The sequence below is a fragment of the Anomaloglossus baeobatrachus genome, chromosome 6 (assembly GCF_048569485.1).
Source record: "Anomaloglossus baeobatrachus isolate aAnoBae1 chromosome 6, aAnoBae1.hap1, whole genome shotgun sequence".
NCBI lineage: Eukaryota > Metazoa > Chordata > Amphibia > Anura > Aromobatidae > Anomaloglossus > Anomaloglossus baeobatrachus.
Genome location: NC_134358.1, coordinates 93,588,648 through 93,604,013, shown reverse-complemented (window position 1 = coordinate 93,604,013; position 15,366 = coordinate 93,588,648). Strand labels below are relative to the sequence as shown.

At 43.8% G+C, this 15,366-nt stretch overlaps 1 protein-coding gene across 2 annotated transcripts in view; it reads right to left on the bottom strand.

Moving 5' to 3' along the window:
* MMP16 (matrix metallopeptidase 16) overlaps nt 1–15,366 on the bottom strand; it is a 303,847-nt gene that overhangs the window by 38,078 nt on the left and 250,403 nt on the right. For both annotated transcript variants that reach the window (XM_075353111.1, XM_075353112.1), the window contains one exon: nt 14,454–14,674. In XM_075353111.1, coding sequence (XP_075209226.1) covers nt 14,454–14,674 — 221 coding nt within the window. The remainder of the gene's footprint in view (nt 1–14,453; nt 14,675–15,366) is intronic.

Genomic DNA, 15,366 nt, shown 5'->3' with positions numbered 1-15,366 from the left:
ATGCTGGGGGTGGCTGGGATGAGAGAGGCTGATGCTGGGGGAGGCTGATGCTGGGGGAGGCTGGAAGGAGAGAGGCTGATGCTGGGGGAGGCTGATGCTGGGGGAGGCTGGGAGGGGGAGGCTGATGCTGGGAGAGGCTGGGAGGAGAGAGGCTGATGCTGGGGGAGGCTGATGCTGGGGGAGGCTGGAAGGAGAGAGGCTGATGCTGGGGGAGGCTGGGAGGGGGAGGCTGATGCTAGGGAAGGCTGGGAGGAGAGAGGCTGATGCTGTAGGAGGCTGGGAGGAGAGAGGCTGATGCTGGGGGAGGCTGGGAGGAGAGAGGCCGATGCTGGGGGAGGCTGGGAGGCGGAGGCTGATGCTGGGGGAGGCTGGGAGGCGGAGGCTGATGCTGGGGGAGGCTGATGCTGGGGGAGGCTGGAAGGAGAGAGGCTGATGCTGGGGGAGGCTGATGCTGGGGGAGGCTGGGAGGGGGAGGCTGATGCTGGGGGAGGCTGGGAGGAGGGAGGCTGGGAGGAGAGAGGCTGATGCTGGGGGAGGCTGATGCTTGAAGGAGAGAGGCTGATGCTGGGGGAGGCTGATGCTGGGGGAGGCTGGAAGGAGAGAGGCTGATGCTGGCGGAGGCTGATGCTGAGGGAGGCTGGGAGGTGGAGGCTGATGCTGGGGAAGGCTGAGAAGAGGGAGGCTGGGAGGAGAGAGGCTGATCCTGGGGAAGGCTGGGAGGAGGGAGGCTGGAAGGAGAGAGGCTGATGCTGGGGGAGGCTGATGCTGGGGGAGGCTGGAAGGAGAGAGGCTGATGCTGGGGGAGGCTGATGCTGGGGGAGGCTGGGAGGGGGAGGCTGGGAGGAGAGAGGCTGATGCTGGTGGAGGCTGGGAGGAGGGAGGCTGGGAGGGGGGAGGCTGAGAGAAGAGAGGCTGATGCTGGGGGAGGCTGAGGCTGGGAGGAGAGAGGCTGATGCTGGGGACAGAGAGGCTGATGCTGGGAGGAGAGAGGCTGATGCTGGGAGGAGAGAGGCTGATGCTGGGAGGAGAGAGGCTGATGCTGCGGGTAGAGAGGCTGATGCTGGTGCAGCATGGGGGATGGAGCACGATGGGGGGTGCGCAGCATGGGGGATGGAGCACGTTTGGGAGTGCGCAGCATGGCGAATGGAGCACGTTTGGGACTGCGCAGCATGGCGGATGGACCACGTTTGGGAGTGCGCAGCATGGCGGATGGAGCATGTTTGGGAGTGCGCAGCATGGCGGATGGAGCACGTTTGGGAGTGCGCAGCATGGCGGATGGAGCACGTTTGGGAGTGCGCAGCATGGCGGATGGACCACGTTTGGGAGTGCGCAGCATGGCGGATGGAGCACGTTTGGGAGTGCGTAGCATGGCGGATGGAGCACGTTTGGGAGTGCGCAGCATGGCGGATGGAGCACGATGGGGGGTGCGCAGCATGGGGGATGGAGCACGATGGGAGGTGCACACCTCCCCCCAACACACACACACACACAACACACCACACACACTGGGAACCACAAACACCGCCCTACACAGACACCGACACACACAGACAACGCTGCACACACACAACACCCAACACACAAACACCGCGGCATACATAAATATACGCACATACTGCACAACACACACATTGCACAAAACATACCTCCCCCCAAAACACACCACACCCACACAAACCACGCAACACACACACACACAACGCTACAGACACACAGCGCTCCACAAACAACGCAACACACGCAACACACAAACAACACCGCTCTCACCCCCCGCCACACCCAGACAACACCCAGAACATGTACAGCGCCCTACACAAACACTTGGTAACTACACACAACAACATCTATATATATATATATGTATATAACAAAAATCATACATTAACTACACAATATGTAAATTCTAGAATACCCGATGCGTAGAATCGGGCCACCTTCTAGTACAATGATAAAAGGTTATAGTTTACTAGGAATAATTTGAAATATTCTAGACCTTTAAATATGTGACAAAAATCTAGTTGTATACAAGTAACTAAATTGCCGTGTGCTCTAATAAATACATAAATAAATATATAAAGAAATATGGCCACAATGACATATACTTGATAATTATGAAAATGTTGTCTTTTGTAATGAGATTGTGTATATATATATATATATATATATATACATACATACACACACACTGAACAAAAATACAAACACAACACTTGTTTTCACTCACATTCTTCATGAGCTGAATTAGAAAATATAAGTCTTTTTTTACGTACATAAAATGCCTTTTTCTCTCAAATATTGTTCACAAATGTATTTAAATCTTGTGAGCACTTCTCCTTTGCGGAGATAATCCATCCACCAGCATGATTATTGCACAGGTGCGCCTTAAGCTGGCTACAATAAAAGGCCACTCTAAAATGTGCAGTTCCACAGTATTATAGAGGTCTGGGAGGATTCAGAAATCCAGTCAGTGTCTGGTGTGACCACCATTTACCAGTCTGCCATAAGCCCTGTACAGTGAAAACTCGGAATTCGTCTGTGAAGAGAACACCTCTGCAAAGTGCTAGGCACTACTGAATATTAGTATAACGTGCAAATTATTTACAGTAAGTGAAATAACTAAGTATATGTACCAGAGGTAAAATGAACAACATCCACAGATTAGTAAAACAGCATAAATGGAAAAACATGTCAACATAAACCCAAGTGCCTGCATATTGTGGTTAACGTGCGTTTCGTCTTGCAGCCTTAAACTTAACTTAACTAGGGAACAATTCAAAGCTGCAAGCGAAACAAGCGTTGGGCACAATGTACATGTACTGACATGTTCTTCCAATTATGATGATGTTTTATTAACCTGTGGATAGAGATCATTTCTTATCTGCTATGGAAACTAATTATATATATATATATATATACATATATTATATATATATATATATATATATATATATATAGTAAAGCACAGTTCCTTTTGGCTTCTTGTATACAACTATATTTTTGCAACATATTTACAGGTCTAAGTTATTATTTCTAGTATCCCTACGATGTATATTTTTTCTTGTGCAAGTTTTTGCCTTATTCTTTAAATTATTTATCATTAATCAATTTTTTGCATTTAGTCTGGCGGGATGGTGGGAGTTTGAATCCTATCACCTCACTGATCCACTGAAATTAATAATCTATCCTAAAAAAAAGTCAGCAAAATGAAAGTCCCATTAAACAGTTTTAAGGTTTCAGAAATCCCCTGTCCCCGGGTTGCATTTTATTAAAAAAAAAAAAGCCTCACCCTTTTAGGAGCTGGCGCTGAGTCTCCGCAGTTGTTATCGCTGTCTGTCTGCAGTGCTGCCATCACATGAGCAGCACTGCAGCCAATCAGCGGCGCACTGCAGCCAATCAGTGGCTCACCTCGAGCAGAACCCCTGGGCTCAGTTATTGGCTAGACCACGGTCCACAAGTCATCAGCTCTGCTGACAAATACATATGCTGGGAGCAACAGCAGAGGCTCATCGCCGGACCTGGGGAGGGTGAGTATAGACAATTTGTTTCTTTAAAATTAAAACTGCAGCTTGGGAAGCGTGGGTTTCTAGAAATCAGGAAAACTTAGACATGAAGTGTTAAATAAAATAGAAATATAGAATATTATTATTTCTGAAGAGGTTTTGAGACAAGCACTATGAAAAATTCATCAATATCAGTTCACAATTCAGCAATAACATGGCTGTGGGGACCTCTTACCAACACATTTCTAAGATTTGACATTGACATTTGGTTGAAAATGTGAAATTTGCACTGTCTAGTAATATTTTCAAGGAAGTCAAGTCCGATGCTATTGTAAACATATCAGCGCGGTATACTGATTTTACAGCATCTTAATTATAATCTATAGCCCGGAGGAAAAGAGCAGAAGGTCACTGTTCCTGTTTCATAAACTACGGGAATTAAAAGGTCATGGATTCAACAATTAAAGGAAGTGTTATGTGGAAGGGAGAGACAAACATACCTAATGACATCCTTGGTTTGGATACAGGGATATACATGTAACAGGTTGCAGTTTTCCAAAGCATTAAATGGATGAAGAGCCGAGTTTATCATTTACATTGTAAAATAATAAAATCTAATAACGGCGGCCACAAAAAATGCCAACTTGTAGACTATGCCTGCAACCTGCCTAATTATCTCTGCCTACTCGTAGAAGAAATGCCTGGGGATACGGCCCCATAGGATGATACTGAGATGTAGCCTGAAACTGGAGAAATAGGAATTAAAGTGCCCCTGTCAGGTCCAATATGCACCCAGAGCCATGAGCAGTTCTGGGTGCATATTGCTAATCCCTGCCTAACCGTCCCTGTATATAGTAGCATAGATAAAGAGATCTTTAGAAAAAGTATTTCTAAAGATCCTTTATGATATGCTAATGAGCGCTGGGACTAGTCCCCTGGGTGTTGCTTCCCTTGCTAGTCGGTCCCATTAGCATGTTAGTACGCCCCTGTGCTGGCACCTGGAGCCCGAGATAATGTGACCACATGTATGTGATATGTATACTCATGGCCATATTCCAGCTAGATGGGTGCAGCCTCACTCAATGTCAGTATATTGAGCTGGCCGGAAACAGTCTAGTTGGAATGTGGCTGGGAGTATATGCGTATCGCATACTTGTGGTCACATGAAGAGCCGCTCCTTGCAGTGTGCGCACTGTGAGGATTCACAAGACTGCAGTCACAAATCCTTTAAATAGTGTCTGGATGTGTGGGACATTTGTGACCACCAACATATTTTTCTTTTGAAAGAACTTTCTAATATGCAATTATATCTGACATCATGTTATTAGTGTAACTGGACAATAGATGAAAAGATCAACCCAATTTTACTTAAAAGATAATGGTAACATTACTTCAAAAGCACAGTATCAACAGGACTTATTAATGAAAAGTACAAGCCCACATAGCATGGGCAGTCCTATTCTTATATGTTAAAACTACCAAGATTCCCAGCAGCACCCTGCTTCTCCTCAGTTCTGCAGGCCCCTCCATCTGCTATCCTGTCTGTTTCCTAATATAGATCTCATCATAATCAATTTTTGTTTATATTGATGAGTTGACCACTTGTAATTTTGAGTGTAGTGACTGTGACCCCTTTTTGAACAATATTTTTTACTTTGTACAAACTCCACATCTTGTTGGTAGTTCATGGAGCTCATCGAAGCATGATTCTGTTCCCCTCCTTGGATTGCAGATCTGAGCATAGAACGGCTAAGCTGTGCTACAACCCGGCTGTCAGATCAATGAGGATGTCATGACAGTGCCTATGTTTTATAAGAAAGGGTCATAGGTGCATTAATTTTTCATGAATTAGACAGGGTCATTAGGTGCAAAGTTGGTATCTGTGGGATCTTGAGAGCCAAGCAAAGCTGAGCAGTGTTATAACTCAGCTGTCAGATGTTTTATTAGACAGGGTCTTTAGGTGCATCTGATCATGCTCGACTGACAGCACTGGTACTACTGGAGGAAAGACCTAGTGTCAATGGAGGGAAAAAAAGAGAGCCCTCGAATAATTATCATTAGAGAAGTAATAGCTGGAAATCAGTGCAATTAAAGAAAAAAAAAGGTCTGTGGCTACACATGATTAATTCTGTAAGTACAGCATTCTGATACCATATTGTGATTTTGGAATAACCAATACCAGTGAATTTAGAGGTAGGCAAGCATTACGCACATTAAAGGCCGCTTTACACGCTGCGATATCGTTACCGATATCGCTAGCGTGCACACCCACCCCCATCGTTTGTGCATCACGGGCAAATCGCTGCCCGTGGCGCACAAAATCGCGCGGACCTGTCACACTACTTACCTGCTTAGCGACGTCGCTGTGACCGGCGAACCGCCTCCTTTCGAAGGGGGCGGTTCGCTCGACGTCATATTGACGTCATAAAGTGGCCGCCCAATAGAAACAGAGGGGCGGAGATGAGCGGGACGTAACATCCCGCCCATCTCCTTCCTTCCTCATTGCCGGCGGCCGCAGGTTAAGGTGAGGTTCCTCGTTCCTGCCGTGTCACACATAGTGATGTCTGCTGCCGCAGGAGCGACGAATTACATCGTAGCTGCAGCAGCAATGATAAGCGAGATTAGGGGGGCATGTCACCGATTAGCGATTTTGAACGTTTTTGCGACGATTCAAAATCGCTAATAGGTGTCACACGCAACGACATCGCTAACGCGGCCGGATGTGCGTCACAAATTCCGTGACGCCAACGAGATCGGTTGAGAGATGTCGCAGCGTGTAAAGCGGCCTTAACGCCAATCATACTGATGTTTGGCTGGTCAACATTCTATGTTAACCTCTTGGTACTACATAATGTATATAGTATGTTCAATCAAAATTATTCACGCCCACTGCGCATTAGATTTATTGCCAAAATATACATCCTTTCTGGTAAAAAGCCAAACAAGATAAAAAGGGAACCTGTCGTGTCATAAATCATTATCAACCTGAAGATATGAGGTTAATTTGCAAGTTAATAGTGTCCTAAAGCTGTGCGGCTACCATACTGAAAGCCTGGCAATTGGGAAACAAATTGTATGAATGCTGGGAGCCATTGGCTTTCAGTCATAAAGGTGTAGCCAGTGCAGCTTCAGTCATTGCTCAGTACATAGTGAGCATAGGCTGTAACCACTCCCTGACAGTGACTGACAGCTGGCACTGTACTGTACTCTGACTGAAAACCGGAGGTTGCTGGGAGGAATAAAATTAATTTCCTCCTGGTAGAGGGGCTTTCAGTATGGCGACTGCCACACAGCTTTTAAACAATAACCTGCAGATTAACTACACATTTGCAGGTTAAAAACATTTGGGGACATGACAATTTGTCTTTAACTTAACTAATAGAGCAAGTGGTTCCTCCAAATTCATCACAAAATGTCACTTTAAATGACTGCTGCAGTCTGAGAATTATTCTTCTTTAGCTTCTGGCAGGATTTCTTAAGAATCTCAGACCATTTTGAACACCTCCTTAGAAGTCTGGTTACAGATTCCTGTTTCTGACGTGTCTGGGTAGTGTAGCCATTGTTCATTGAAAGGGAACCTGTCACCAGAGTTCCCTTTAAATGAACGCCCGAGTCTGCCTGCGCTGATCAAAGACAACAGAAAAGTTATCGGGCGGAGTTTCCGAATCTATAGCCTGAAAAAATCCCAATGCTGCCATGACAGTTGTCGATATATGTAAAAACCTCCATGTGACAACTATACAAAAGTAATAAGTAGAGTAGTTGTGAATCCAGCACCTGATGAGACAAAACACTTACTAGAAAGCAGCACCATTTGTGTGTATGTGTCTAGCCAACTCACTCTCTTCCTTCCTACTTCTTGACCTTTCCTTCTCCAAAAACTTGTCTTAAAGGGAACCTGTCACCACTTTTTTTCCCTATAAGCTGCAGCCACCACCACCAGGCTCTTATATACAGCATTCTAACATGCTGTATATAAGAGCCCAGGCCGGGGGTATAACATAAAAAACACTTTATAATACTTACCTAATGGTTGCGCAGTGGGCCTAATGAGCATCTCCGTTGTCCAGTGCCGGCGCCGCATCTTTTGGCCATCTTTGATCTCCTTCTCTAGCCGCGGTACATGACGGGTCCGACGTCATCCACACTCGCCGGCATTCAGGTCCTGAGCAGGCGCACTTTGATCTTCCCTGAGCAGGGCATGAAAGTATTGTAGTACGCCTGCGCAGGACTGGCGAGTGTGTATGACGTAGCCGCGTAATGCACACAGGCTTCAGGAGGAGGATGAAGATGGCCGAAAGGGGAGGCGCCCGCACTGGAGACCGGAGACGCCCATTAGGCCCAGCGCGCGACCGTTAGGTAAGTATTATAAAGTGTTTTTTATGTTATACTCCCGGCCTGGGCTCTTATATACACCATATTAGAATGCTGTATATAAGAGCCCGGTGGGGATGGCCGCAGCTTATAGGCCAAGAAAGTGGTGACAGGTTCCCTTTAAGCAACATTGGTTTTAGCTTTATTTATTAGCGAATGTCGAGTTCAGAAGGCAAAGCGAGAACAACGGGCATATAAATTGAAAAAGAAGCATATTTCTCTTAATATTATATCTTATGATCTTTTCACCCCGAAGCCTTCTCTTCTCTAACGCAACAACATTTAGTTCTGACAACCTTTCTTAATAACTGAGATTCTCCATACCTCTTATTAATTTGGTTGCCCTTCCATGAACTTTCTCCAGCTAACTGATACTTTAATGAGTCACACTAGTGCTTCATAAAAGGATAAAATAATAAGCCATGCCTTACCAAGTACAGGAATATCCAGTTAGCTTTCACTGCAGCAGACTGGCACTGTGTGCTATAATTAAGCCTATTATTAATAATTACACCGAAATCTTGGGCCATTGTAACCTAATAGCGATTCACTCAGGATATAATTGGCATGCAGATTTTTTTTTACTGCAAAATGTATAACCTTTACACTTGACAAACCTAAACTTTGTGATAAAAAAACATATTTTGTTCAATGGTCCTTAAAGTTTCAGAATTCCACACTTTTTGGATCACTGAGCTTCATCAGTAATGGACCGGACACTCTACCAATCTGTGAAAATAGTCAAAAGTGCTCAGTTAATGGTTCATTTAGAAAAGCAGACTCGACTGTGGTTATTAAATGGGATCTGTCAGCAGGGTTTTGCTGTGTAATCTGATAGCAGCAGAATGTAAGGGCTAAGAGGCTGATTCCAGCGGTGTCACTTACCTATTTATTTTATTCCCATATATAGCACTATTAATTCCACAGATCTTTACAGATGTGATCATCACTGTCCCATTAGGACTCACAATCTAAATTCCCTATCTGTATGTCTTTGGAAACTGAGAGGAAACAGGAGAACCTGGAGGAAACACGGAGAACCCAGCGCTGCAAGACTGCAGTGCTAACCACTGCGGCCCGTGCTGACTTAGACTATGTGTTGTTGTTTTGACAAAATCAGTGTTTTATCAGCAGGAGATTATCATTACAGGACTAGGCATCTCATGCCTCCTAGTCAACTGCTCTGTGTAACCCCGCCCCATCACTGATTAGCAGATTTCTATCAGTGTACCACATCAGAGACAGTTAACTGTGCCAAGACCTCACTGTGCTACTACTGTACCCCAACACAGTTACACCTCAGCAGTGGGGGAAGAAAACACCCATCAGAGAGAGTTAACTCCACCAAAACTTCACTGTGCTACCACTGTACCTCACTGGACCCCAACACAGTTACCACTCAGAAATAGTGGGGGAAGAGAACACCCATCAGAGCGTTAACCCTGCCAAGGCCTCACTGAACCCCAACAGTTACCACTCAGCAATACTGGGGGAAGAGAAACCCCATCAAATATAGTTAACCCTGCCAAGACCTCACTGTGCTACCACTGTACCCCAACACAGTTACCCGTCGGCAATAGTGGGAGAAGAGAACACCCATCAGAGCGTTAACCCTGCCAGGACTTCACTATAACCCAACACAGTTACCACTCAGCAATACTGGGAGAAGAGAACACCCCATCAGAGACAGTTAACCCTGCCAATGCCTCACTGTGCTACCACTATACTCCAACACAATTACCACTCAGCAATAGTGGGGGAAGAGAACACCCATCAGAGCGTTAACCCTGCCAGGACCTCACTATAACCCAACACAGTTACCACTCAGCAATACTGGGGGAAGAGAACACCCCATCAAAGACAGTTAACCCTGCCAAAACCTCACTGTGCTACCACTGTACCTTACTGTACCCCAACGCATGGAAGAGAACACCCCATCAGAGACAATTAACTATGCCAAGACCTCATTGTGCTACAACTGTACCCCACTGTACCCCAACACAGTTACCGCTCAGCAATACTGGGGGAAGAGAACACCCCATCAGAGACGGTTAACCCTGCTAAGATCTCACTGCTTCAATTGAAGATTTAGTGAAATTCAAAAACAAAAAAAGTAACTAAGCAGTTAAAAAATTATTTGTTTTTTATTACAATTAAAAAAAACTTTATTAGAGCTACAAATATCGTATAATGATGACTTTTTCTAGACGTGAGACATCACCGAGTTATGCTCGTTTTTTGTTTTTTTTTTTCTATGAATTTTGACACACTGAGCTCTAGAGCTTGGCCATCACTGCTCTATACACATAAAACAATCGTTAATACGACTTTTGACTTCTATGTGCTAGCACAGTATCTCTGAGAGGGGCGGCACATGGACGGCCAACTATCCAAATCATTGATTTGCTCCGGCATTTGTTTTTTTAAACAAAAAGTTAATCTTCAAGCAGTTTTCAAAAATTTCAAAGGTCAGAAATGCGATGAAGGCGGAAATGGTGATTGTGGTATTTTTGGAAGCTTTCTGGATACAAACACTTTACTGCATAAACTAATTTACATAGTCCGCTGACCAGAATGAAACCCTATAAATAATACGGGCAGTAAATACACCAATGTGTCAGAGCAATCGCAGTGACATTTGAATGTAGAGCAAGCTATTTATGGCCGGTATAAAATGTTATAGCATCCCGCTATGTAATTCCATCATGATAGATTTTTCCCATTTAGCAATCAGACATCAATTGAATAAGCAGCATTCACAGTGATTTCCTTTGGTCCGGGCGGCGGAAAACAGTGGCATATTTTACGGTTAATGTTAAAATGGTCAGTGAACCAAGTACTACAGATGAAGCGAAGAGCACATTAAGAAGGGCTGTAATCTCCACTGACGTTATCACAGTACGGTGCCTATAGGAGACTATTTGGATTTTATTTGCTTATTTAACTTTTTTTTAATGGGTTATTTTGATCAATTTTGAAATATTAGGGCAGAAAAAGAGAAAATTGTCTAAAGTTGTGTGTAGAGATGCATTTTTATGTTGCAGCCTGAGTTAGTAAATCAGAAGTTCAGTATTTTTTTCATTTATTCTACTACAGTTGACATTTAGGCAAAAGTGACAACTGGATGTGCTGCCATATTGGTCCCTTATGCACTGGGGTCTCAGCGAGTGACAATCTGTCACTTCGATATTGACGATTCATGCCGGGAATGTGGCATTTCACTTTGAGTTGCTCAACAAAATATTAGTCACAAACTTTGTATTGGGAGAAATTGCTCTTTAAGATGACAGTGGTGCAGCCACAGAAATGGCTTGTGAGTGCTCCTTATATGCCATAGGGCTCAGACAGGGCAAAAGTACAGGTATGGGACAATTGTATATAGGTCTCCACCTCCCCGGGAACTTCTCAAGACGTTCTTGAGTACGTCTAAGACAATGCCTGCAACAATGGTTTGGCACATGGGGAGGTACAACATTAATACTATGGATCTGGCTACCTGATTGCTGGGACCCAGTGCACTCCTAATTCAATGACAAATTGGGCCAGAATAAAAATTTGGATTAAAAAGTATATGATTAGTCCAGAATTGATTACATTAGTTTTCTCATCTCTATTGTTAAGGAATGGTTTGAAGGCCAAGTCGTCACCTTGAAATTTGAAGGCCAAGAGTCATTACCTTGAAATTTGAAGGCCAAGTCATCACCTTGAAATTTGAAAGCCAAGTCATCACCTTAACTTGGCCTTCAAATTCCCAAGATCTCAACCTGATCGAGCATTTTAGAGAACTGCTATAAAGCGAGTAGGATCCATAGAGACCCTCCTCAATTTAAAAAAGTGAAAGTATCTACTGCTAAAATCTTAATATCAGGATATGATGACAAGTCTTTCTTGTCGGAGTCCATGCCTTGATGGGTCAGACTTGTTTTGGCAGCATAATTGGGAAGTAAACAATTTGTCAATTGCACCCATCTATCCATAGGATGGGGCACATTTGAGTACCACCCATCCATATATTGTCAATGTGCTCATTCTATTCCTCTCATGTAATCTACTGGATATCAGACGCCATTAACTATTCCTTTAATATACAGATGTCATTAAAAAAGAAGCAGCCCATAAACCAGGCCGGCCGGCTTTTAATGTATATCCTCCAAGAGCAGATTTAAACCACCACAAAGTGTGAATTTAAATATATCTACATTTCATTATTTATAAACTAGGACACGTTCGGTATCGAGGGGCATAAAAAGCCACTAAGAAAATGAAATGCTGTTCTAAGTAAAGCTTTACTACATTGCAAATTTAGTAGTGAAATTTTAATGCATAGACCCGGAGCTCCACATCAATATTCTTAATTAACCTAAAAAATATTGCAACCCATAAGTAATTGAATATTGATTTGCAAAATGCCGTGTGTTTCATCCACATAGCGAAAAATCTGTGATGTCTCTGTGCACCAATAAATTAATAGAGAGATATTACTTCATCTTCTGAATGGCTGTGAAATATTATAGGAGTTAAAGGGCTCCAATACCCCTGTAATATGAAATACTAATGTAGAGACTGGAATTGTACCAGGAGAAACTCCTTACAGAAATCCAGTCCTGATTCTGCAGATTGGGAGCTTCGTAAAGATGTCATGAAATGTCCCAGTAGCTCCGGTAAAATTGCCCGCGTTATAGAAAAGTCTATTCGGTGTTCACTAAAGTAAAGAACCGGGGTGGGATATTAAAGGGACTGTGTTATCAGAAAAATGATCCATTGGTTACAACAGGATTTTATGTTAAAAGTTTTTTTAAAAAAATGTTGCCAATGTTTTTTTGCTTCTAGATCACAATTAGTGATGGGCAGACTCACAGATACCTGGGATTGGCGGGTCTAACAGGGTTTAAAACTCCCCCTGTTCCAGCCCGGGATTGATCCCGGATATCTGGCCGGACACCAGTCCCCATATAAGTCTAGGGGGATCAGAATTTGTCGCTTAAAAATGGTGGGAGAAAGGATAGAGGGATTGGAGCAAGCGCGTTATACTTACTGGTCTCTGGCACAGCTGTAACTGCTTCCAGGCCCTCTCATTCTACTTCCACAGCCACTCATTTACCTTCATACATATTCACTGCTTCCCCTGCCCATCGGCAGTCCCGGTGTCTGTGATTGGTTGCAGTTAGTTGCGCCCCTACCCTGTGTGACAGCATGTCTGACTGCTTGCAGTTACAGATCCTGTCTGGGTCTAATAGTGAAAAAATAAATAAATGGAAAAAAAAATTGGAGTAGAATCCCCCCACTTTGTGTACACAGGACAGATAAAGCCTAAAGCTACAGGCTACAGCCCCCAGCTGTGTGCTCATCTTGGCTGTGTATCAAAATAAGAGGAACCACATGCAGCTTTTTTTTTAAATTATTTAAATAAATAATTTTAAAAAAATGCCATTCGGTATCCCCCAATATTGATAACCAGCCATGATAATGCCAACAGCTGGGAGCTGCTGGAAGACCCATGGGTATTGGGTTTCCCTTAGTCTGAAAATCAGGATGAGGCCGGTAAAGTGTCGGGATTGTCGCATCTAACGGATGCGACAATCCTTGGAGGCTGCTATTTTTAGGCTGGGGAGGGCCAATAACCATGGGTCTCCCCAGCCTTAAAATACCAGCCTCCAGCTGTCGGCTTTTTTATGGCTGAGTTTCAAAATTGAGGGGAACCCTAAGCCAATTTTTTATTTATTTATTTTTACACCAATAGATTTGCAGACAGGGTCTATGATCGCAAAGCAGTCCGATACGCTGTCACGCAGACTGCCGTTTGGCGGGGGAAGCACTGAATATGTATGAAGGTAAATGAGCGGCCCCGGAAGTAGAATGAGCGGCCCTGAAAGCAGTTACAGCTGCACTGGAGACCGGTAAACATAGCGCGCCTGCTTTATACTTATTTTCTTTATTATTCCTTTATTTCTTTAATTTATTACCCGGGTGGCCAGACCTGGATTGTTGAACCCGTGCAGATGCAGACTTTTACATTCCAGGTCCACCCATCAATAATCACAATCTGTGCAATTTTCACACCGGCCACTAGGGATTTTTTAGAATCTATCTTCCAGTTTTTTCACAAAATCCACATGTACATTAGTCACAATAAGCACTGAGCAATAGATGGGAAAATTGCTGAAAACATCATAATGTAAAATAACATCAGGAGCATCGGACTCAACTTCAGCACGCCACCTCATCAAGACCGGCATGAAAAATACTGATCTTCATAAATCAGGGCCTTTCAATATATACAGAGGTTGAAATATGACGTATTCAATACTTATTTCACCTTCTGCTGTTTTTTCACCTCCCTCTTGCCCCTTTCTACTCATTTGACCACCTACACGTTGAAATTCCAAGCCCATTTCCACCACATGACCAGTGAGGCAGAGAAACATACTGAAGGAGGCGACAAGAAGAGGCAACTTCTTGAGGAAAGCTCTCAAAGATTTTTGAAAAACTACGAGACTTGCATAACTATGTGCCCTCTTCCCTGTGAGGACAGGTCACCATCGTAATGAGAGCTAATTAGAAAGTGCGAATATATCTTACCTTAAAGACAAACATTTCCCTGCGTAATATTGCCAAAGTGTTGAAATTGCCATCACAGATGTTAGGCTTTACTCCTGGGTAGGACGGCCGGTCTCCTCCATTTGGAGGCCTAGGAGGTCGAGGTTGCCTGTCATTCTTACGAGGATCTGCTGGTGGGTTAGGCCGATGTGGTGGCACTGTAGGAAGAGGTTTTGTTGGTGTAGGGATCTTTTCAGGTGGACCTAAGAATAAATTCAGAAAAGTATAAATACAATACTGTAGTTGATAATACATTATGTAATGGAGAAATGGATCAGTTAAACAATTGAGTTAAACCATGAAAATATAAGAATAACAGTGTGTAAAAGTTAAATGAATATTCCTTTCAGAAAGTGACCCTGGTGTGGCGCAGAGTCTCACTCCGACAACATTCAACATGTCTTCATTTACCAAATGTAGGAGCTCTTTGTCCTGACTCATAAAGGGGGATTCTGACCGAGAAAACCTCCTCTATGACCTCTATATATCTTAAAGCGAATCTGAGAGCGCCATGATGTAGGGGAAGAGCGCTTGATTCACTTACTGGGCTGTGTTCTGCTGTTTCAATACAATCAGTATTTTATCTGCACGTGATTATCACTAAAGGACAACATATCTTGTGCCTTGTAGTCCAATCACGTCCCAGCACTAAGTAGTAGTGTTCTTTGACTATACAATGTACACAGAAAGCTGTGGTGTTGGCTCAGTAGTACACAGCTCAATATCTGACCTCTGCTAGATCTACAGCAGAGAAAACTGCTATTCTGTCACAGCTACAGCATCCAGTAAACTAAGTGACATCACTGGAGTCAGGGTCTCTGTCCCTACATCATGCTGCTGTCACTTTACAAGCAAACACCTGCTGACATATTTCCTTTAATAAGGCATATGAACA